At 62.0% G+C, this 22,942-nt stretch overlaps 1 protein-coding gene across 1 annotated transcript in view; it reads right to left on the bottom strand.

The window, feature by feature from the left end:
* INTS3 (integrator complex subunit 3) overlaps positions 1-22,942 on the bottom strand; it is a 63,818-nt gene that overhangs the window by 13,691 nt on the left and 27,185 nt on the right. Inside the window, exons 7-22 of the mRNA XM_039512306.1 lie at positions 22,792-22,936; positions 21,693-21,822; positions 18,504-18,601; positions 16,647-16,838; positions 16,254-16,341; positions 15,181-15,260; positions 12,768-12,859; positions 11,143-11,249; positions 10,448-10,567; positions 9,044-9,173; positions 7,961-8,015; positions 6,908-7,011; positions 6,151-6,195; positions 5,237-5,356; positions 4,524-4,677; positions 2,247-2,315 (exon numbers count right to left, since the gene is read on the bottom strand). Of these exons, the coding sequence (XP_039368240.1) occupies positions 2,247-2,315; positions 4,524-4,677; positions 5,237-5,356; positions 6,151-6,195; positions 6,908-7,011; positions 7,961-8,015; positions 9,044-9,173; positions 10,448-10,567; positions 11,143-11,249; positions 12,768-12,859; positions 15,181-15,260; positions 16,254-16,341; positions 16,647-16,838; positions 18,504-18,601; positions 21,693-21,822; positions 22,792-22,936 (1,729 nt within the window). The remainder of the gene's footprint in view (positions 1-2,246; positions 2,316-4,523; positions 4,678-5,236; positions 5,357-6,150; positions 6,196-6,907; positions 7,012-7,960; positions 8,016-9,043; positions 9,174-10,447; positions 10,568-11,142; positions 11,250-12,767; positions 12,860-15,180; positions 15,261-16,253; positions 16,342-16,646; positions 16,839-18,503; positions 18,602-21,692; positions 21,823-22,791; positions 22,937-22,942) is intronic.

Below are 22,942 nucleotides of genomic sequence, written 5' to 3' on the forward strand. Positions count from 1 at the left end.
CCAGGCGGTGCAGCGTCTGCGGCACAGAACAGGGCAGATACCAGCAGGCCGGACTGGGGTGAGGGAATGAGACCCACGGCTGGAGCCCAGGGCACGGCAGGAATCACTCACACGTCGTTCCCGCTGGCAAGGGCTGGGTCGCTGCTAGGCGCAGACAGAGGCCTCCAGCCCAGCACGAGGGGCCACACGGACCCCGCCCTTGGTCTGCAGCAGGGACCCGGGGGAACACAGATGGGCAGAGCCTGGCCATTGACAGGGCTCACACTCCGGCTGCAAGTCGCTCCACTCCCAGCGAGCTGCCAGCACGACGCCCCGGCTCCTCCCCCCCCCCGCTCACGCTGGGGCAAGAGCCTGGAGTCTCTCCCTACGCCTCACGCAGTTGCTACTGAAGCCACTTCTCCCTGCCCCCGACTCCTGCGCTATTGCTTGGGTCCGCACAGTGGTCCGGGACAGCTGCTCTCCAAAGGCAAAGGGCTGCAGCTCGTGAGGGGACACTGGCCCCTGCGGCTAGTCGCAGCCATGGCCCTGGGGCCTCCTAGGAGAGCCAAGAGCCCCCGTCTCTCCCAGCCTGCCCCTGCTGCGCTCGCGCCTGTCAGAGGCACCGCCCGCCCCCCGTCTGTCGTGTTACAAATCCCTTTGCTCCGTGCTGAGTTCCGGGAGGGAGAGGCCAGGACTCTGCCCTGCCAGGGCTGCCTTTGCGGGCAGCAGGCAGGTTGGGCCGCCCAGGGGCTGCAGGGAAACAGACGAAGCGAGCAGGGAAGAATAAGAGGAAGGGACGGACGAATCGGACAAGGGAGGGGAGAGGAAATGCGACCGCCATGTGCTTGGAAACCTGGGCTGTGCTTTGCAGACAGCGACGGAGCCCACGAGCAGTGACAGGAGCCAGCCGAGCCGGTCGGGCACCATGACTCAAGCCTTTCCCATACCTCATACCAGCTAGCTGCCTGCCAAGCAAAACTCCCTGGCCGAAGCGCCAGCCTTGCTGCAGCTGGGAAAGCATCTACCGAGCCATTTTGAAAACTCCGCTGATGTATAACTAGGGCAAGTTCCAGGGTTATCAGCCGATCGCGCTCCAGATGCACCCAGACAGCAGAAGTATTCAGCGCCTGGCTCTCCCCACCTTCCTCCCACGGACTATTTTTGGGTTCCTCTGAACTGATGTCATGGCAACTCCTCAGTATTGCTGCTGGGAGAGGGTCTCCAAGCTGGGCTCAGCTCTCTGCGTTGCCACATCAGGACGGGGGAAGCCAGCTCTGGCCAGGGGCGAGCACGGCCCGGGCCCAAACCCAAGCATAATGGGCTCCCCCGGCCTGGGGCTGCCTGGAGGGATGGTCTCCCCCCCCAGTGCCGCAGTCACTCGAGTCGGGTCCCATCTCCCGGCCGAGTACTGCTGCAGCCTGCGTTGGGAGGGCCGTGGCAGCAGGAGGTGGCAGGGATGCAGACCACGCTGCCTGGGCTACATCCAGGTGGCGGCGAGGGGAAGGAGCGGCAGCTGGCCTCCCACTGCAGATCACGGGCCCTGGTTGGTTGGGGAGACCCTGACCCAAGGCTCCGGCGACCTCTCTCTGGGGTGCAGAAACCTCCTGGCGTCTGCAGCACAAGCTTGTGTGCCGGAGCCCCAGTTCTGCGGGGTGAGAGCCGCCTCCTCACGCAGCACTCGCCAGCCAAGCGGGGGTCCCACTGCCTGCCGCTCACAGCGCTAGGAAGGGCTGGCTGGGGTGCCACATTTACCAGGGCTCCCACGGGATCTATGGGAGGCTTCCAACATCTCGCCCCTTTGGGGGGCTCCCCTCTCATGGGAGGGTTTAGCTCTGCGGCAGCCTTCTCCTCCCGCCCCCTCGCCTGCCATTCCCACACAGCTGCAGCTCACCAGGGCTCAGAACATATCCAGCCAAATCCCTCTCCACGCTCCCACCCCCGCCTCCCTGCAGCAGCTCCAGGCCCTGGCAATCCCTTGAAGGCCGTGGCTTGAATTTAACAGACCGACCTTGCACGCTGCGGCCCGGCCCCTCGGGGAAATGGGGCAGCCCCGTGGATTTAGAACGGCTGCTGCACAGCCCAGGGCTCTGCACCGCCCAACAACGAAGGGGTGCAAAAGGCTCCCTGGGAGACAGCAGCTGGCTCTGAGAATGGCACGTCCCGCCCTGCCTCTCTGTAGACCCATGCTGAGCTGGGCCCACGTGCTCCTGGTACAGAGGAGACGACAAACGCTGCCCCTCCCCGCCGCGCAGAGCCCCCGCTCTTACCTGGGCCGAGTCTATGACCGCGACTATCATGTTCAGCAGCTCCCCGCTCCGGAGGGTCTCGTCGGGGAACTGAAAGAGTTGCAAGCAGAATGGGGCTCAGGAGAAGCAGACTTGGAGCCTTGAGAGGAGCAGGGGGAGAGATCACCCCTGTCCCAGGACAATGCAGTTACCCCACATTCCTGCCCTGCAGTCAGCTGTGCTGGACGTTGCTCCTGCACTGACCAGCCACTGACTGGACCTGCACGAAACTCCTGGGGGCCTGGCTGGCTGAAAGAGACCTGCACCCCGATTCACGGCAGCATCACCCCACCTTGCGCCCAGGGGAGGACGCTGCCTGCATCCCTCCCTGAGCAGAGCGGGGGGCACTCCAGGCTGGGGATGGCCAGCAGAATGGGGTTAGCACAGCAGCAGGGCAGGGCTGAGACACAAGCTGATCCTTTTGCCGGGGTTTGCAAGGAATGGGAGGCAGGTGGGTTCACTCAGCACTAAATCCTGAAGCCAGGCCCCGGTCGGGAGAGCACAGGGGCTGCAGCGCACGGCTCGGAGGGGCTCTCCCAAGGACGCTAACGTCAACGCTGGCCGTGCTGACTCGAGCAGACGTGCAGCTGCTTGGGGAAATCAGCTGGCCAGAGGCGTCTCGTTAAGCCCCATGTTTCCCCTACATCTGCTAGTGTCACAGCCTTTCGTTTGCTCCCGAGCTCCCAGGTGGTGTGTGTTTGTGGGAACTGCAGGGAACACACACCAAGAGGAAAGGGCAGAAGGCGGGTGGCAGAAGCGATCCTGGCGCAGCTCAGAGGCCCTGGCCGCTCAATGGCAGCTGTGCCCGAGCGACGCTGGCCATGCCCCTCTCCGGAGGGGGACGGGGCCTGGGTCGGTCTGGCCCAAAGTGACCTGGGGCAGAGGAGTCACACGAGGGGTTTCCTTGGCTGCCATCACAAGCAGGGGGCCCCTTTCTGCGCATGCTGGGGGAGGGGCGCTACACAGCCAAGTGACTGAGGGACAAGACCCCTCCCCGAGGTTTGTTATTTTCCACATTTTTTCCTTCCTCTCCCATGGCCACATTTCACTCCTCCCCCCCAGAAGAGCGTGGGCAGGACTCTCCCGAGGCTGGTCCCTTCCTAACGCCCAGCAGATGTTCCTGACCTGTCAGCCAGCGGGGGGGCGATCAGCGTGTTCCGAACGCGCGCACAGAATGGGACCCGTGTCCCCACGAGTGCTAAGCCAGAGCTCCCTGCAGTACTGGAGCAGGACGCTGGGCGGATTCCACCCTCTGGCCCTCCGCTCCCTGGGATCAGCTCAGACGAATTACTGCAGCCTCCTCCGAGTCGGGGGATTGGAGCCGAGACTCGAGCCAACCCCCCATCACCACCCGGGCAGGGAAAAGGTGACGGCTGTGCTGGCCAAGCCTGGGATGAGCTGTGTGAACCAAGCCTGAGCCCCAATCTAGCTAGAAGTAACAGCTTGGAGCTCCCGCAGCCAAGCCCCCACAATCAGTGCCCCCCACAAGCCCAGCGATGACGCCTGCTTAGAACCACGAGCTGGCTGAGAGCGAGGACGTGGGGACAGGTCAGGAGAAAACTCGCTCACTGTGTTCAGAGCAAAAAGAAAGTCGAGGCCAGTGCGTGAACAGTGCACTCGAGAATGTGCGACAGGGACTAGCCAGCGGGTCAGGGACGCGCAGCTTGGCAGGTTTTCGCCTTTCCGCGGCTAGACTTGGTTGGGAAGTGAGCCTCCCTAACTAGCTTCCACTTGTACAGCACCTTTCACCCACACCACTTGCAAACCTTGGCAACACCTGTAAGCAAGCAATTTACCCAGTGCTGAGATGCAGCCACTTCTGGGCGTACCATGGCAGCTGCTAACAGCCAAACAGCACAGAGTAAGACAGGAAGTGCAGAACAGAACTGTGTCCAATTGGAAAGATTAGGGGAGTGCAACATTAACACCCTGATACCCGCAAAAAGCGCCAGGGGATTTCACGCACCTGGGTGCGGTCAGGACTCTGACTGAAGGTCTAGTTCAAACAGTAGCGCCCTGCAGAAGCACTGAGCCCTCTCGCTGTGCCGGGGGCGGGTCAGCAATTGAGAGAAGACCATTCCCTACCGACTTGCCAGCGCCTATCCAAGCACCTGGCAGAGGAATTATCCTGCGTGGCCCAGGGCTGCCCTGCCCTGCCGAACTAACAAGATCCTAGTTCAGGACACCTCACGCCCCTGAGCTGACTGGGGTGAGCTGGAGCGGAGACCGTGGGGACCCCTGCCCGGCCTGAGTTCTCACCTCGGTGTATATGGAGGGGGTGAGGTAGCAGAGCAGCCGCACGTCGTCCTCCTGGCAGGCCTTCATGTCCATCATCAGGCAGGTGTGCAGGTCCCCCAGCTGCGTGGCCTGGGCAAACGACTCGTACAGGTTCATCTTCCCTGCTGCTGCTTTGCTAGAGGGGCCACAGGGCGAGGTGAGCGAGTGCCCCGCGTAGGGGACCCCGGGGAGGGATTCTGTGACTGCCGCTCGGGGCTGGGCGAGGAGCCGCTCGACTCAGCCGCCTGCCGCGGGAGCTGAGCCCCCGCCTGACAGCTCCCCAGAAGGCTCTGCCTGCGGACGAGGCTGCTCAGCAGGGGCTGGGGTGGGCGGGAAGGAAGAGCCCAGGACGAACCAAACACGAGCTGAACGGGGAAGACAAGAAGCCCCTGCAGCCGCCTGGCTGGGCGGGAATCCCCACAGCGCGCTCCCCGGGTGACAGCAGGATCGCTTAGTGAGAGCTGCCCGCACAGCCCTGCTGGCCGGCTCAGCGCTCAGGTCCATGACGGACGCAGCCGGCCTGTGACCCGCCAACCCCGCCTGGCTGGGCGGGAATCCCCGCAGCGCGCTCCCCGGGTGGCAGCAGGATCGCTTAGTGAGAGCTGCCCGCACAGCCCTGCTGGCCGGCTCAGCGCTCAGGTCCATGACGGACGCAGCCGGCCTGTGACCCGCCAACCCCGCCTGGCCGCCCCTACCTCGCTTTCAGGTAGTAGAGAAGGTGGTAGCCAATCTTGGGCTGTTTCTGATAGAGCTCAGACAAGAGATCCAGCAGCAGAGAGAAACTGCTGTTGTCTTCCTGCATCTGGCAGAGGTTCCTGGAAGGGGGCGGGAGGAGAACAGGGACATTCAGATGTGAGAGAGCTGTGCCGAGTGCGAGGGTTCCCCTGTGCAGCCGGCGCAGGGAACCCCGATTCCTGGTCCTGCCTGCTCCCCAGGGCTGATCTGATAGGGGACAGTGCCCCCCCGCCCCCCCAGGATGGCTGCTGACATGCAGCACGGCGCCTGGGGAGACTGGCTTAGGCCACCAGGGCAAAGCCTGACTCGTGGGAAGAGTCTGACGTTGTGCAGAGCAGGAGGAGCTGGGATTTCAAGGCCTTGTTTGAAAACTCCTCACTAACCAGGAGCCACGGAGCTAAATTCCGCCCCGGGGAAAGGCTGAGGGGAGGCGACGGGGCCTGAGACTCCACAGCGCTCACCTCCCGCCCCGCGAAGTCCCCACTTGGCGGGAAAGCTGCTCGTTAGTCACAGCTCCAAGAGCCAGGAATCCCCGGGCTGGCGTCACTGCAGCTTAATGGGGCATTTGAAACAGCAGGTGACTGGTGCAGACCCAGCCCTGGGTCAGCAGCGGCCCAGGACACCACCACGGTCCAGCCGCCACTGGGGCCGTGGGGAGTGAGCTGGGGCCTGGCCCATGTGCTCCGTGACACACACCACCACGCAGCAGCCTCCTGTGGGGCGCCTCTGCCTGGCCTTGTGCAGACAGCGCCTGGAGCTGGCCTGGCCTGAGCGCCCACGGCAGGGAATTCCCACGGCCCTGGGATACAAGGGGGCAGAGAGCAGCTCCAACGGGGGGAGACAGCAGGGTCAGTTAAAGCTCAGGAGGACTCACCTAAATATTAGGTAAAGCGGCTTCCCCACCGACTCCTCCAGAGACCTGCATGGAAATCGCATCGTCAGCCGGGCGGCCATGACAGCTTGGCAACGCTCACCTGGGGCTCGAGGAAGCTAACGGGCTACACTGCCCCCCCCCGCCCGCATTCAGGGCCTGAGCAGCAGCATAGGGTGACCAGATGTCCCGGTTTCGGGGACTTTTTCTTACATAGGCACCTATTATCCCCCACCCCCATCCCGTTTATTCACAGTTGCTGTCTGGTCACCCTGCGTAAGCACCCCGGCCGGTGGGCACAGATGGGGGCGCGAGAGACCACTGGCAGAATGGGGAATAGAACCCAGGAGTCCTGACTCCTACTACCAGGGGAAAGGCTAGGAATTACCGGCTCAGCCTAGGTGGTGCCAGGTGGGGTCCTTGGATCTGGGCTCCCCAGGCAGCAGGGGGGGCGGGGGGGCTCCCAGTGGCGCGGCACTAGCTGCCACGCGTTGCTCATGCTAAGCAGCGTGGTGGGGGGTGGTATGCGGTGCACTGGGGAGAACGGTCTCGTCCAAGCCCTGGGTGCTGCAGCTGTCTGCTCTGGCTTTGTGCCGTTTGTGACAGCTCTGGTGGTGCACGCTGGGCCAGACGCCGACAGGTTTCCCTTGCTCCGTGAAGCTGGGGCCTGCGGAGCAGTCACTGGGAGCAGCGGAAGTTGTAGTGGGAAAAACCCAACGGCCAGCGCGAAAGGATGAGACAGAGAAAAATAAATCCGTACTCCTCTGTGATTTCTTCTGGCAAGACCTCCCCGCGGAAGTGAGCCTTAAATAGCTCCTGCAGGCAGGATGCGAGGACGGAGAGCTGCTCCGAGTCAAAGTCCTCCTGGGGCAAAGAAAGGCGGAAAAAGAGAAAGTCACTTACACAATCGCCAAGCACCAGCTCAGGTCCAGTCGCAAGGGGCAGGGTGAGGGCCCGGCACTGCTGTACATGGCAGGACACACCTGAGTGCCACCAGATCCATTCTGTTGCCATGGCACGGCCACAAGAGCCGGCTGTCAGAGCTGGTTACTGGTGAGGAGACGCCTGGGTCTGCAGCACGTCCCAAGCACTGCAAGACACTCAGCCACTAATGACTGGTAATTCAGGCCGCCTCTGCAAAGGGCTCTCGAACGCAGCTGCCCTGAGGAGGACAGACGCGGCCTGCACATGCTGCAGTGGGCACTGCCATGGAGCCCTATGTGCTGAAGGCGGGTGGGGGGATCTGCCCCATTCGGGACATGCTGGGTTCCTGGCAAGTGGCCAGCATGACCCCCAGCTGGCAGAGCATGGCTGCGGCCCCTCGGGAGCTCCTTTGGGCTCTCACCCTGACGTGTGCCCCAAGCCAGCACTATCAAAGCAGGGGGAATCTATCATTTGGACACTTGAGATAAGCAACACTGACAGGACACCCCCTTGGCTCAGTGCCCGGGGCCCTTGGCACAGCTAGCATTCAGGGTGGCAAATACGTCACTCAGCCTGCCAGCGCGCCCCTCACCAGAGCGTCTGGGCACCAGGCTGCCTCCCCTCCCCTCCCAGTAACAATCCCCCAGCCTCTGGCAGCGTGCCCGGGGACCTCACGCTGCTCTGCGGGACCGAGACACTTGCACACGGGCGTGCTTCCCCCACAGGATGGTGCTGCTTCCAGGAGGTCTTTGCTTAGTCACATTTCTAAGCGGAAATGTGAGTGCTTGGATCACGGAGAGCCACCTCCGAGCGCCCCCCCCACGCCCCCAGCCGCTCTCATGTCACCCAGCCTGAGGCAGGAGCGTCGCGTCCGGCTCTGTGCAGCTACCTCCAGGACTTGATCCACAATTTCCTGCATGACCTCACACTGGGCTTCCGTATCGCTGCAGCACAAAAACAAGAGGCAATGCAAGTTGCAGCGGGAGATAGCGAGAGTGGAGACAATAGTGCTTTGTACCCAGCCGGCTCTGTGCAGGGGCCCAAAGGACCCCAGCGCTGGAAGGGGGAGTGTCGGAGGCCCTGCCTTGCACTGCTCCGGCACGGGCAGGGAGGCCGGCCGGCCTACAAGCGCACATGGAGGGAACGTGCTACACAAGCATTCTGCACACAAACAAACGAGCTGACTGACAGCGCAAGATTAAACGCGCTTAAAGCTGCCAGTGAGCTCAGTGCGCCGTGCCGGGGTCTGGGAAGCAAAGAGCTTCGTCAGCCCGCTGAAGATGGAGCTAATTCCAAGGTCGCTGAGGTCAAGAGGGAGGACGGAGCATTCTGCAGGGTGTGGGGACAGAGGGAAGGGAGCTGCTCTCCCAGGGGAGCCCTGGGCACTGTCCATGTGACAGAGCTAGCGGGACCCTGACTGGCCAGTATCTGCAGCGATTGTGGAGCAAAACCCCAGCAGCCAGCAGGCCCAGGTAACCAGGGAAAATCAAAGCTCCCACCATGGAGGATTGCGCCGCCCGCCCCAGCTATCCTGCGGCTGTTGGGGCGCGTGAGCAGGGGGGATAAACCCAGGCCCTGCGAGGCAGGTGCTGCCCACAGAAGACAAACCAGCCCAGCTGGCACTAACCAGCTCCCTAGGGGCGCCAAGGATTGGGTGTGGCCCTGGAGACGGGGCAGGCTCCAGGCACGAGAGGAGAGTGTGGGGAGGCTTCCTCTGCGCTGCTGAGGCTGCCCCTGTTCTGGGGTCTCAGCCAAAATCCCTCGCTGCATCCCACAGCGAGTGGCTCCGAGGCGGTTGCTCTGATACGCATGGACAGGACCCCAGTGCCTGCGGGAGACCCCGGTAAGAGACACAGCTCCTTCGGACAGGCCCTCCAGCGCAGGGCTTTGGGTGCAAGTGTCGACAGCGCTGCAGCATCCCGCATGCTGCTGCATGCAGACCCACGGAACAGAGCCACTGGCCAAGACCAACCTGCCCTTCTGCAGTAACAGGACTTTGTCCTTCAAAGACTCGTCCAGCTGGTCCAGGAAAGGTGTGATGTCAACGGGCTCCTCAACGATGGTTTCTTTGATTGGATGGAACCTGAATTCCCTCTTCTTCCCTGCAGTGGAGAAAACAATTGAGGTTCAACTGGGCTGCCTGCGTGACGGGGCCTGGAACATGCTGGCACCACGGCAAACCGGAGCCACCAGCCAGACCCAACGGAAACCACTGTGCCACCCGTGCTCAGTGCAGCACTGCTGGGTACAGGAGCACGCACATTCAGCAGCCTGGTTTCCTGTCCCCACAGGCCCAGCCGTGTGGGGTACGAGCTGGGACCTGGAGCCCACGTTTGGAGGCATTCAGAGCTGGGGCTCTGGGTCAGACCCATCCCCAAATATTGGCACTTTGCTGGTTATCCAAGACCCCCAAGAAGCCTCCCAAGCCCTGGGGTAGGTAAAGGGGAGTGCTCAGAGACTGGCAAACCGAGGTATCCCGGCTGCCTTCTACACCCGTCCCCAGTTCAGCAATGTGCCCCAAGTCACAGTGCGTAGCAGGGGCGGGAGGGACGGAGCCCAGGACTCCCAGCATCCTGCGCTGATCACCGAAGGCCGCAGTACAGACGGTGCATCATGGAGCTGGGAGGATCAGACTGTCCAAGGTCAATCGCGCTTTCAAGCTTCCTGCGTGTGTGGATTTGGGGCCGGCACGCCCAGCGCGCTGCAGACAGCAACCCGCTCCCGCTCACGACCCCGCCCCACCCCACCCCAACACATCCCTCTGATCAGAGCGCTGGGGAGACTACAGAGCTGTGCCAGCAACGCCCGCTGAAGAAATGATCCCAGGTGCCTGCAGCTTCTGAGGGCAGCATGTCAGCAGACCAGCCAGCCCCGTGGCCCCACTCCCGATTCCCAGAGAGGCCTGCTGTGAGTGTAATGAAAACCAAATGTGCCAGCGGTTGTCAGGGGCCAGAGAGGGCTGCCTGAGAAAGGAGCAAGCCCGGGGGTGGCCAGGGGTTCCCCAGCTAGCAGCACACCCCGGCTCAGCCTAGCCTGGTTCCCATTTCGGCGGGAGCCTCAGACCCCAGGAGCCCGGGCCCACGGGACCTTCCCCGGCGCTTGCAGGGGTCAGCTTCCCGGCCCCGGTTAATGACTGCAGAGCGCTCGGTAAACGCCCAGGGCCCCCCGCCCTGTTTGCAGGAGCGGATTTGCCCCGGGCTCAGTGACTGCTGTTTGCAGGGAGAAGAGGCTTTCTGGGAACTGCGCTCACGGCTTGTTCTCTGGGGCCCGGTCAGGCAGTGCGTGCGCAGAGAGGCAAGAGGCCACTAACTGGGCTGGGTAAACATGGCAGCACTTGGAGGGCATTACTGGCCAATAACTGCTGCACCAGCCTCACCTTTGCTATTCAAGTCCTCTTCATCGTCACTAAAGGCAGCCTCGGCATTGTCATAGCAACTGTCATCCTTGTCAGACATGTGATTGTCCATTTCCATGGAAACCGGCTCCTCAATTTTGACTACAGAAACGAAGGCACAGGAGTCAGAATGGGAGCTGGGTTACCCTGGCCATTCAGAGCGCCCTGCGGGCAAGGCAGAGTCCTGGGGCCACTCCGCAGGTCTCTGAGAAGGGGGCAGTGCTGGTGAGGGACCCGGCAGTTTACCTGGGGGTGCTCCCAACCCAGTGACACGATCTCAAAGCCCCTTGCAGAACACAGAAGTTTTCAGAGCCATGTACCGTCCTTCCTGCTTAGCCATCATTCAGGCCGGCAGGAGAACCCGAGGCCAGTCCCAGCTGGCGGTGCCCAATGAGACGCGAGGCAGAGTGGAGTCCAGGGTAAAGGGCTGGCAGTGCTGGGTGCCCAAGTTTGAAAGCTTTGCCCTACGAGCCTGGCTTTCAGCAGTGCTGAGTGCCTGCAGCTCCCATGGCATTCAGCTGCTCTCTGGTGCTCGCACCTCTGAAAACTGGGCTTGGGTTCCTAGATTCATGGCTGTAAAACTGCAGCCACCCAACGCAGCGCTGCCTCAGTGAGTCCGCAGCTCTAAGAGCCAGGAGCTGGCCAGGAAAGCTCCCCCGCAGCGAGAGGTGCTCTACCTTCGATGGGCGGTGAGGGCGAGCTGCAGAACTCCGGGAATTTCTCCCTCAGCATGGCCCGCAGCTCCTTGTCCAGCTTGGGGTTGTCAAACAGAGGGGCCAGGGGTCTGCGTAGGGAGGAGGAAAGGGATGAGAAATGGCCAAGCTAAGATACATTTCCTGCCCATGCAGCGAACCGGCCGGCTCCCTACACCTCCCTCCTGGCACTGGGAGCCCAGAGCAGGAGCCCCCAGGCCCTGCGGCTGGTAGGCAGAGGCCCAGGCTCCCTTGCCCTGGACGAAGGTCAGACTTTAGTGCAGAAGGAGGATCAATCGGCACTGGCGCTTCCTGCCTGGCTGCTGGTCTCCCAGCGTGCCTGGGAACACACTTCAGCTCTGACGTCCTGAGACCACTAGCTAGTCCCCCGGGCACGCGGGCCACGCCTCAGCGGAGTCATTGAAAGCCGGGCAGGGGGAAGAGAGAATCGACTGCCCAGCACACAGGTCCTGGCCAGGGAAGAATCAGAAAACTTCTCCCGTGGGCACTTGCTGCTGGTGATCACCATCTGCTCCCGGGGTGGGGTGGGGAGGGAGGGGGAAGGAGACCACACTGGCACCGACTCTCCTGCTTTCGAGGGCAGGAGCGGAGAGCAAAGGGAACAGCCCAGGGTGTCTGGCTCCGGACAGCTCCGTGCTGATCTCTGGCCACTCGGTTCAGCCTTCTGGCTTGGGGGACTCTAGTGCCCAGCCCCAGGCCCTGGCACAGACAGGGCTTCAGTTCTGGCAGCTATCAGGACGGCTTCTGCCCTGGACTCCATGGGTCCAGCCCAGCTCTGTCCCCGGGCTAGGCCTCCTGCCCCCGGAAAGCTCTGCTGCCCCGATGGGCTTTTCTGTTCTACACAGCGTTGGCCAAAGAGATGCAGCTGCAGCTGAGCCGGACGCGGCATCTCCGGCAGGAGAGCTCTGTAGCGCTGGCCGAGTGTCGGGGGACAGCAGCACCCCCTCCCCCCCAGCAAGATCGTTCGCAGCAGCCCATTTCCGGCCCTGCTGCCAGCCCCTTGCTCTGTACTGAGGGCAGCACGCCCACCCCAACAGCTCCGCCCACCCCAGCTCAGAGCCTTTCAGTCCCCACGGTGACAATCCCTCGTTAGGGGGACTAGTCAGGGGCCTGTTCTCCAGGGGCTGGGTGTAGCCTCACTTCCCCGAGGCCGCTCTGCTGTGTGAGCTGCAGGCCTGGGATGTCCCCTTCCCGCCTAAGGATCCGGTGGGGTCTGTGGGCAGGGGGGTCTCGCCGGGAGCAGGGGAGCCCAGCTGTCGCTAACAGCTGGAACGTTTGCAGGCTGGCAGCAGATGTGAGGCAGGCTAGGAAGGCACCTGCATGTGTGTTCGCCTGGCAGCGCAGTGGCATGTGCCTACTGGAGAGGGCGGGAGCTCATCTAACCCACCCCAGCCTGAGCTGCGGATCTCAGGACCCTCACTCTTGGGCAGGATAAATCCATGGCTGCGTCTTACGCCACAGGCCACAACCCAAATCAGTTCCCCTGCTCTGCCTGAGAGGTTTGTCTTTGCTAGGCCAGAGACAGACGGAGCCTGGGCAGGGCAGGGGAGTGCAGCTGAGTGATTGCACTGAACCAAACGTCTCCTTACGCCAGGACTCGCTTCTCCACGATGTGGGTGAGGGAGTTGAAGACGCCTTGCCGGACGTGAACCTCCAGCGGCGGGTAGAAGTTGGGAATGATCTGAAAGGGGGATGGAGAAGACAGAGTTAGTGCAGGTCCCCGAGCCCTTGGCCTGGCCCAGTTGTTTGGGAGGCCGGGAGGCTGCAGACCCAGCCCCGCCAGTCGAGGGGGTTTAGCAGCTTGTCCCGAGGCCAGTTCACTGCCTGGCTGGAATCAAACTGCCCTGGCCACTCGAGCAGCAGACGAACACACACCGCGGAACTGAGAGGAGGCAGCAGGAGAGGGTTTTACCCCCATCTCTCCTTCCCTCTCCCGTCCCAACGCCCACGCCAGGTTAGTAAAGGGGCATTTGGCTGGGTGACTCTGCAGCTGCACACCCTGACTGCTCTTGTCCAGTTTTACTGCAGAGCCGAGCGTTTCGAGGGTCGGCCCCTGGGGTCGGGAGCGAATTGGGAGTTTCAGGGCAGCAGGGACGAGGGGGGCTCTGTGGAACAGGGAGCAGTGACGCTAGCGACAGGCAAACACCCACATACGCTGCGCTTGGCGAGTGCCCTTGTGGATCGCGGCCACGACAGCAGGCTGTGCTGGGGCTGACTGGGGACAGAGGCAGCATCAAACGCAGCCATCCTGCCTCTACCCACCAGAGCCCACTGCTGGGAACAACAGCCAGAGTGAGGCGTTACTCTGAGCCTCTCAGGTATCAATCTCCCCCGGGGCTGGCAGCGTGACAAACAGCTGCTGCCCCTCTCTACGCCAGCTTCGTGCATTGAAAATACTGGGCGAGCTTCACTGTGGTGACTGCATGTGCAAAGCCTGGCGCCCTGCTCTGTCCACGTGCCGCACGCATCCAGCCCGCACTGCCTGCCCCACCAGCTACCCAGCTGGGCGTTCCCGCTGCTCTCCCATGATCCCCCCTCCGTTTAGCCTGGCTCACTGCTCTGTCCACGTGCTACACGCATCCAGCCCGCGCTGCCTGCCCCACCAGCTACCCAGCTGGGCGTTCCCGCTGCTCTCCCATGATCCCCCCTCCGTTTAGCCTGGCGCACTGCTCTGTCCACGTGCCACACGCATCCAGCCCGCGCTGCCTGCCCCACCAGCTACCCAGCTGGGCGTTCCCGCTGCTCTCCCATGATCCCCCCTCCGTTTAGCCTGGCGCACTGCTCTGTCCATGTGCCGCACGCATCCAACCCGCACTGCCTGCCCCACCAGCTACCCAGCTGGGCGTTCCTGCTGCTCTCCCATGATCCCCCCTCCGTTTAGCCTGGCGCACTGCTCTGTCCACGTGCCACACACATCCAGCCCACACTGCCTGCCCCACCAGCTACCCAGCTGGGCGTTCCCGCTGCTCTCCCATGATCCCCCCTCCGTTTAGCCTGGCGCACTGCTCTGTCCATGTGCCACACGCATCCAGCCCGCGCTGCCTGCCCCACCAGCTGGGCGTTCCCGCTGCTATTCCATGATCCCCCCTCGGTTTTTCCATCCTTCCCATCTCTGGGGATGGAGCTTTGGCCTCCTCCTATCCTGACACCCCCCGGAGACAACGCTCTCTGCAGGGGCCGAGCCTGCACTCCCTAACGAGGCGTGGGCGGTTAGGTTAATTACATGCAAAGGGGAGGAGAGCACAGAGCAGCCTCTCCAGCTGGATGACAGCTCCTGTAATTGCTGCCGGCCTCTGCTCTGGGGCTAAATGCAAACCCGGTGACCTGCGCGAAGATGCACTAGTGCCACAGAGCATCACCAGGCAGTGATTGGCGGTGCCAAGGCGCTGCCAGCCTCGGCAGCTGGGCAGAGCACAGCGAGTGATGGACCACAACTCAGATCTCTCAGGGGAAGCCCCTGGGAACCTTTGCCAGGCTGGGGGGCATCGGGGAATCCCCTCTGCCCCAGTGACCAGACAGAATGGCAGTTCCAAGTGCGTCTGGACTGTGCCCTCCACCCCTCTGCAGCCTTCCCCTGCCGCTCTCCTGGCTGCCCCTTCACACCTCTCCAGCTATTCCCGTGCTAAGATCAGCCTCCCGCCCCCTTCCCCAGTGCCTCCCCTGAATGCCATCCTCAGGGGGCCCTCCTGGGTCCGAGTCGTCGCCCCGCTTGGGGGCCTGAGTTTGCTTTAAGCTCTTGGGGGCAGGGACCTTCCCGATAGCCCCCCACTGAGCCGGGCTGGGGCAGAGGCGGGTGACGGCTCAGCCACACAACACCTGCTCGGCTGGTTTCCCCACCCAATGACATCGCTGCCAATGCAGCGAGGCTCCTCTCTGCCCCGTCAGTGGCTAGGAAAGGTCCCAGGGCGGGCAGGGGGTGGATCTGAGCCTGGCAGAAGAGCTGCTTTGCGAGCCCAGTCCCACTGTACCAGCCGGGCAGCGCAGGGAGCCGGGGGAGCTTACCCGGCACATGAAGTCCAGCAGCGTGGCTGTGATGGCAGGGTGGGGCTTCATGGAGTGATTCATCACCAGAATGGCCGGCTCTGGAAGGCAGAGAGCAGGAAACCCGGTCACCCCACACTGTGCGCCAGCACTTCCCAGGACCCAGCTGAGAATGGGAGATGGCGGCAGATGGGACTCAGCGAAACCTCCCCTCCACCCACCCAGAGTGAGGGCAAGATGCCCCCTTTGGCTCCTACACACCCCAACCCCATTTGCACTCCCCACCTCTCTAGAGTGTGCGCCTCGGGTCCAAGCAGGCCCTGAACCAGACCCAGGTCAGAGCAGTGCCATCTGCTGTCACTCCTGCAGCCCCCCACCCTGGGGCTCGAGCGCAAGGCTGTGTGATCAGACCGCCTGCCTGCCTCCCCCACGCTTTGGCCTGCACAGGCAGGGGCGTTCTGTGGCCAGCCACAGAGCCCAGGGGAGACGTCTGCTGCTGCAGGCATGGAAACCACAGCTCAAAGCAGCTCTCGTGCCAGCTTGCAAAGCCCTGCCGGAGTTCAGACAGGGCTGGGGAGGGGGAGCGGGGCTGGCTGGAGACAAGTTATCAGGCTCTAGCTAGCTAACAGACCCTGTTAACACTGCCTGCTTTGGAACTCCTTCCCTGCCCGCTGTCCAAGCGCAGAGCTCCTGGCTTTGGCTCCAGGGGCTGGACTCCGGAGAGGACTGGGCCGCACACTACCGGGGGGAGATACCATCCAGCGCTCACCACCCTTCCCACTGCTCTGCGCAGAGCAGAGGCCTGTGTCGAGGGGGCTCCTCCCCACAGACACTGGGCATGTGGGATGGGACCCGCCTGTCCCTCTAGGAACTGGACCGAGAAGGAACGAACTCACTTCACGCAGGGTCACAGAACTGCTGGGGACAGCGAGAGGCAGAAGACTCCCTCTCCAAGGCCACCCCCTTGAGCCGGCCAGAGGCTGTGTGGAGCCAGGCAGCTCTGGAGATGTCAGGATTGGCTTGGAAAGCGTTGGGGGGATGCAGGGAAAGGGGGCTGGCCCGTCTCCCCTGGGGAGGCAGCGAGCACATGGTACCTATGTTCATGATGTTGTCCTTCTCGGGGCTGAAGAAGAGCCAGTCGTAGAACAGGGCAAGCTTGGCATTAGAAGCAGCAACGTTGGACTAGGGGAAGAGAGGTCACATGATCAGGACGGCAGCAGCGTCCCCCCAGCCCGCGCCCCCACCGATCTCCCGCTGCCCCGGTTCTGCCAGGCCCCACCCCTGCCTTGTTTTACAAGAAGGAAGGGTGGCTGGAGCCCGAAGCTGGGACACTGAGATCCAGCTTCCTTTTGGAGAATCCAGCCCACGTCTCTGCCACACACGCTCCCCCAGCGACCTTGCCCAGACAGAGATGAGCACCCTGGGCCCTCTGACCGGCACTGGGCCTGTTAGCCCCTCCGCCCTGGTGCCCCGCCCCACACACTTACCGTGCAGGTGGTGAGCAGCCAGCCAATGATGGCCCAGCGAGGGAGGATGTCGGAGCTCAGCACCTCGTTGGACGGATGGACCACCCCACAGATGTAGCGGATGAGGTCGCAGCGCAGGGACTGGCTGTCTGGGGTGGACAGGTACTGCCGCTGGAACCAGTCCTGGTACCGCTTCTGCTGGCCAAACCGCACCTGGAGGGGGAGGAGAAACACACAGGTGGTGGCGGACACACTGAGTCTGGTTCAGAGACAAGAGTCTCTGGGAGGACAGGCCTGGGACACGGAGCCTTCATTTCGGAGCTGCCTCGGTTCCAATCCAGCGGAGGCTGCAAGTGGCCAACAGTAGCCACAGTGACTCTCTAGCACATCCCCGGGCAGCATCAGCAGAGGCCAGGGAGTGAAAGGGCCCCTGAGAACAAACTCCTGCCACCATCTCCCCTGCACCGAGCGCAGGCTTCACTAGCTGGATGGACAGAACCGAGCTTCCTGCTAGAAACACGCCCTGCGCCCCAACACTCCACGATGCCCCTCCGGGACCCAGGTGCAGCTCGCAGAGCTTCCAGGTTCGTTTCCTTCCCCTGGCAAGCTGCCGCAGCACGAGGAAGAGACAAACCCTGCCTGGTGCTTGCCCACTGAGAAAGGCTGACCCTGGCGTCACTGTGGGATTCCCGTCCCCTCTGGGAAGGGGCTGCAGCTTGGCAGAGCTCAGCTCACCCACCACGCAGCAGGCATACAGAAAAAGCAACCCCCCAGAAACCAGCCAGCCCGCAGCAAAGCTCCCCCGCGAAGCCAATGTAATGCCTTTTAAGGAGTGTCTCGGGCACGCTTCGCTCAGCTCCGGCCAGCCACCTTGCCTTCCCTCCACCGGCGTACGGTGGCCAGAGGGGGGTTAAAAACATGAGCGTTCGCCAGACTCCTGACTCCAGCTCCACGTCCCGCCCCCTTGCAGAGATCTGCTACCCAGGGCCGCTACCCCAGCCACTCGAAACCAGCAGCAGCTATACAACTGCAGCAGCAGAGGTGTGAAGTCTCCTCCCCCCGCCCCCCAGCATCACACACTGACACCGTGGGGCTAGGCGGCCCATTCAAAGGCCACTAATCCAGACAGCCTAAGTAAACACTCGGCGGGGGCCAAATTCTATTCTTGGCGACACTAGTGTAAACCCAGAGCAACTCCAATGAAGTCATATGGAGTGACTCCAGATTTACAGGGCTGTCAATGAGCAAATCAGCTGGTCCACCCGCTCTCCTCCTGCCACACCCCTCTCTCAGGGGACGCTGGAGCTGGCTGAAGACCCAGCTTTCCTGGAAAACAAAGTGAAAGGCTGAGCAGGCCCAGCCAAGGGGGCGCCACGTCCCCCATTCTGCTGATCCCAGTGGGTCCATGGCGACCAGCAGCTGTCGCTCAGTCACTGGGTCAAACCCAGATCAGGCCGGTGACAGTCAATCTCTTGTTCTCAGGCCCGTTCAGCCACCGCCCTGGCCCCCTTGTGGAGAGGTGACTGCCTGGGTCCCAGCCCGAGAGTGGTCTCTTCAGCCCAGAGCTGAGCCTGGAGGGACCCTGCTCGTACAGGGCTGGCTCTGGGGATTACCAGGGGCCGCTGCTTTCCAGAGCTGTCAATCTGGCACCTTCCCTAGTGCTAAGGTCACACTGACTTGCCTGCAACTTCACCTGCACAGAAACTGGCCTTCACCCAGCCGGCTGCACCAGGAGCAGCGGGGGAAGGAGGATGGATGAGACAGGGTAGAAGCTCTCCAAGGGCCCCCACCCTCTAGAGCTCATGCACCCCCAGTCCCACTGTGACCTGATTCCCCTCTCCCCTGGCTGGGATCCCTCTGGAAGAGCAAAGCTGTTACCCGGGATGTCATGAAGAGCAGCTTGGTCTCCATGTCAGGGGTGAGTCGACAGGCCAGGAACTTGCGAGAGGTCCTCAACTGAAGGAGTTGCAGGACACCTAGAAAGAGGAAAAGCCAAGAGGTCTGTACCTGCGCACCCCCAGCCAGAATCACCATGGCACCTGGGGAGAGCCGACCCCACTGTCCACACCGGCTCCGAAAGCTCCTGTTAGACCAGGGCTTTGGGTATCGGGAAGGGGTGGAGATTTCACTGAGGCTCCTGCACTAACCACTAGACCATGCTCCCTCCCAGAGCTGGGAATGGAACTCAGGAGTCCTGTTCCCAGAGCAGATTCCCCATCCCTGCTAGATCGCCCCTGGGAGAAAGCACGAGGACAGTTTGGGTTTTAACTGGGGTAAGTAGGTTCCCTGTCACAAGGGCAAACGTAAGCCTCCAGACGTACCCCCAGCTCACCCTGTGCTCACAAGGGCACTGCCTTGGCTCAGACCACAGCGCTGATGCACCCCCAGAGTGTCCCTGGCGGGGACCTGAGGCATTCTGCAGCAGCTGCGTGCTTTGGACTGCGAGTGGAACTTGTGCTCATAGGTCAGTGAGACGCTGACAGCCTCCCCACTGCAGGCCTTGGGTCAGCCACAGCACACGCACGGCACCAATTCCACTGCCGAGCTGTCTCTGGGGCCCCTTCACTCTGACCCTCTCCACCAAGGCTGCCAGCAAGAGACCAGTGAGTGACAGCTGTGACGCAGCCACCTGTCTGCCATGTGAGCCGCTAGCTTGTCTCAGCTGCCCACGAGCCAGCAGGCCCACGGCAGCCCTCTACTCCATTGCCAATCCCAGGCACCAGCATTCGTTTGGGCCCCCGCGGCACGGCTGCCCAAAGCACTGGGGATGGGGGTCCCAGTCCTCAGGGCTAGACGGGAGAGGAACCCCCGGAAGGCGAGGGGAAGCTCCACCGAAAGACGAGGGGGGGGGGGAGAGGTATAGATGAACTAGGTCCCAGAGGCCAGAGCCAGGCGAGGTGTGAGAAAGGGAAGCTGTGATACCGGCAGAGGAGGCCTGTCGCTCCTTGGCAGGACTTGACTGATTTACAGATCTGCGCGCTCTGACGCAGGCGCAAGGGCTCAGAGGTACGGACACCAGGTGCACTTTGCTCTGTTGGCACTGAAACCATTTCAACCCGAAACCCCATCCCCACCTCCGAAGGGCGGGTGGAGAGGAGGAGAAAGGTTTTGCCTGCTTACAAGCAGAGAGCTTGAATGCTGGCTCCCGGGAGCTCTGCATGGAGTGAGCTGCACGGCAGGGAAAGGCAACCTCAAAAAAGCCTTGCTTAAAAAAAATGCTCCCAGCACCCACCAGGCGCTCGGGAGGGAACAATCACAGCTCCCCGAGGCCCCAGCTCTCCTGCAGGGCAAGGCCTCCCTTCTCTGGCAGCCCCAGCACTTCGCAGCAGGCTCCCTGGGCACACGGGATCGAGTCAGTATCAAATCCGAACGCAGACGTAAATAGCCAGCTGCTAGAGGTAACTGCGGTCCTGCAGCAGCGCACGAGGGCAGAGAACAGCAGCAGTACAAAGTGCAGTAGGAAGATTCGGGGGGGGACACGGGACCGTACGGCCCTACAGCACGAGGTGCCAGCTGTGTGGATGCTGGGGAGAGGAGACAAACGGGGACAGCTGCTGACCGATTTCCCCGGGTGAGGGGGAAGATGCTGGGCAGCTGGAGTAGCGCCTGTGATGTGCCCAGGCTCCCCAGGGACGAACAGCCTCACCGTTCAGCGGGGGAACTAGTTGGGGGTCGGGGTAAATTCTCAGTGAGTTTAGAGCGGAAGGAAGAGGCAGGGCTGAGCACCTCTCCCTACCCTGAGGATGGGCAGGGCTGCGCACACCAAAGCCTCCAGCCCCGCGGCCCAGCCCCGACACCCAGCGACCCTCCTTCAGGGATGAGGAGAGCTCAGTTACGGGGCCTCTCCGCCGAGGCTGCCAATCATGGGGGCGGGCCTGGCAAAGGGGAAGGAGCCTGGGATCAGGAGGCTTAATGAGGTTTTGATTAGAAGATACATGTTGCGAGCTTGCCTGAGTGGAGCCAGAGTTCTTTAAAGTGCTATTAACACGGCCCCCCGGGACAAGGCACTGGGACAGCGGACTTTCAAGTCCTCCTTCGGAGAGCTCATTAGAACTGCTGCCGAACAGCTACCGAGGAGACGGCCTCCAGAGCAGGGAATAATTTATACTGAGACATAGAGAGATCTAAAATAAAACAAGCCTATTTTAATCCGGCCTGTGCGGGGAGCTCTGTAATGGAGTGTTCCTGCCCGTCAGGTGTGCCAGCGCACGGGCAGAGAGAATCACAGCAGCATCTGCTGCCCTCGCTCGCTATTTCAAAGGTTTCCCAGCACTCTTTCCTGGGGAGTTTGCAGAACTCAGACGCTTTCTATCACTGGGATCCACCTGCAGCTTTCTTTTCAGCTCAGACAATTAAAAATATTAATTACAATGAAGGAAGCTTTAAGCCCAGAACATGTAATCAAATGGCACCATGTTTTCCTGGGGTCTGGCTGCCTTCTCCCTACTTGTAATGAAAGCTGGCTGAATTATTGATCGTGCCATCTGGAGGGCTCAGAGCCCAGATGTGCACCAGGCCCTGGCAGTATGTAAGGAAACAGGGAAGCCACTTGTGGGACACCCTGTGGCAGGAGACCCAGCCCAGCTCCTTAGCTCCCCACAGCCAAGGGGGCAGCAGGCAGGGCACATCTCACTGTGTTGAGTGGCTCTGGAGGGGAATCTGGCTCTGCCAGAGCGGGACTCACGAATGGCCTTTTAGAGGTGTGTGCGCAGGAGATCCCTCTCCTCCTAGAGGACAGACCGGGATATCGGAGCTGAGCAGCAGCCAGCCGCTCGAACTCTGCTGAGGATTTATGTCTGACCCCAGGTGAGTCATGGAGCCCCGAGGACGAGGGCTCTGCTGGAGTGGAATGAGCCCTTGGGGGACACTGGGACGTCCAGCTACTGCCCTGGATTCTGCCCACAGTCCAGCAGCGCAGTCCTCACTCACACCCGCCTGTCCCTTGGCTGTGGATGGACAGGTGTGTGCGCACGGGTGCTGGGACACCACGTGTGGCTGACCTGCGGCCAGAGAGCCCCGGCAGCGACTCCACGGGTAACCTCCCCTCCGCCCCGGTGCCCCACCTACCTGTGAACTGGGCGCTCAGCGCCTGTGGATTGTGGATAATGTCTTTCCAAAGCTGCTCAAACTCTGGTATCCTAGCAACGTTCTGCAAGAGTCTCACCAGGTCCCGGCCAATCATGAAGCAGTCCATGAACTTGGGGAAGGGAGAGGAGAGATCATGTATTGTTTACCTGAGGAGGGGGCTGTGGGCAGGGGCAGGGGAGGGACCGGGAACATTCAGTTCTTGAACCTGAGAGCAGGCTTGGATGATTCACTCTCTGCACATTTCCTCTCCTGCCCTGGCAGGCTGCTCCCTTTTGAAGACAGCAGGTTCTAAGGGGCTGGGTGACAGGAGGGAAGGTCAATGGCTATTTTAAAATGTTCTCTTGTGTAAAACAAACAAGGGGGCCGTAAATCTAGCGCTTTATCTCCACAACTGTGGACAGGCTCTGAAGCTCAGCGCTTGATGCTTGAGCCGACATGCCTAGCTCAGGAGAAGGCTGGGGGGAGACAGATGTGGGGTACAGGGGCTGACCCCTACCGGCTGCGGAGAGCCATTCGGGCCAGCAGGACTGATAACCCTGAAGGGAAGCATGGCCCCAGAGCCCTCCAGCCTCCTCTGCCAAGCTGGGGGTTCTGTGGTTTCTAGAGCATGGGTGGAGATTGGCTGCCACGCTCCACTCAGCCGGCTGCACACCTGAGATGCTGGCATTTTGGGGGGCTGCAGCTGGCCAACCAGAAGGCATCGGTGCCTGTGATGGGCTTGAGGGAAATGGGCCTGGACACAGGACAGAGGCCCCACAGGAACTAGCCCCATCAAACCAGCTGTTCTCAGTGCCAGGGGGAAGAGAGCTGGGCTGAGAACACGCCAACCAATGGGCAAGCTTCCAGCCAGGCATGCAGGGGGCAGAGCCCACCGCTTCCGATGTCACAGCCGCTGCCAGTGCCCCAGACTGCATGGGGCAAGCTGAAAAGAGACCCAGACTGGCAGGGCTCAGGCTCCCGGCGGAGGAAGGAACACGACCAGATGTCTGCTGGGACAACCCGGTCTCCCCCTGCCCCCACAACTGCCCCCAGACACTCCCGCGGAGGGGGAACGCTCCCGCTGCCAGCACCCCCTCACCCGTTCCCGGAGCAGGGAGATGCAGAAGTCCACCTCCTTCTGGCGCAGGGCCTGGAGCTGCGAGGTGCCGTGATGGTCCACGATGAGCCGCAGGTAGGTGTATACAGCCATGGCAATCAGGATATTGCTCTTCAGCACCCACTCTCTGGAA

Source organism: Mauremys reevesii, linkage group 24 (genome assembly GCF_016161935.1).
Source record: "Mauremys reevesii isolate NIE-2019 linkage group 24, ASM1616193v1, whole genome shotgun sequence".
Classification (NCBI taxonomy): Eukaryota; Metazoa; Chordata; order Testudines; family Geoemydidae; genus Mauremys; species Mauremys reevesii.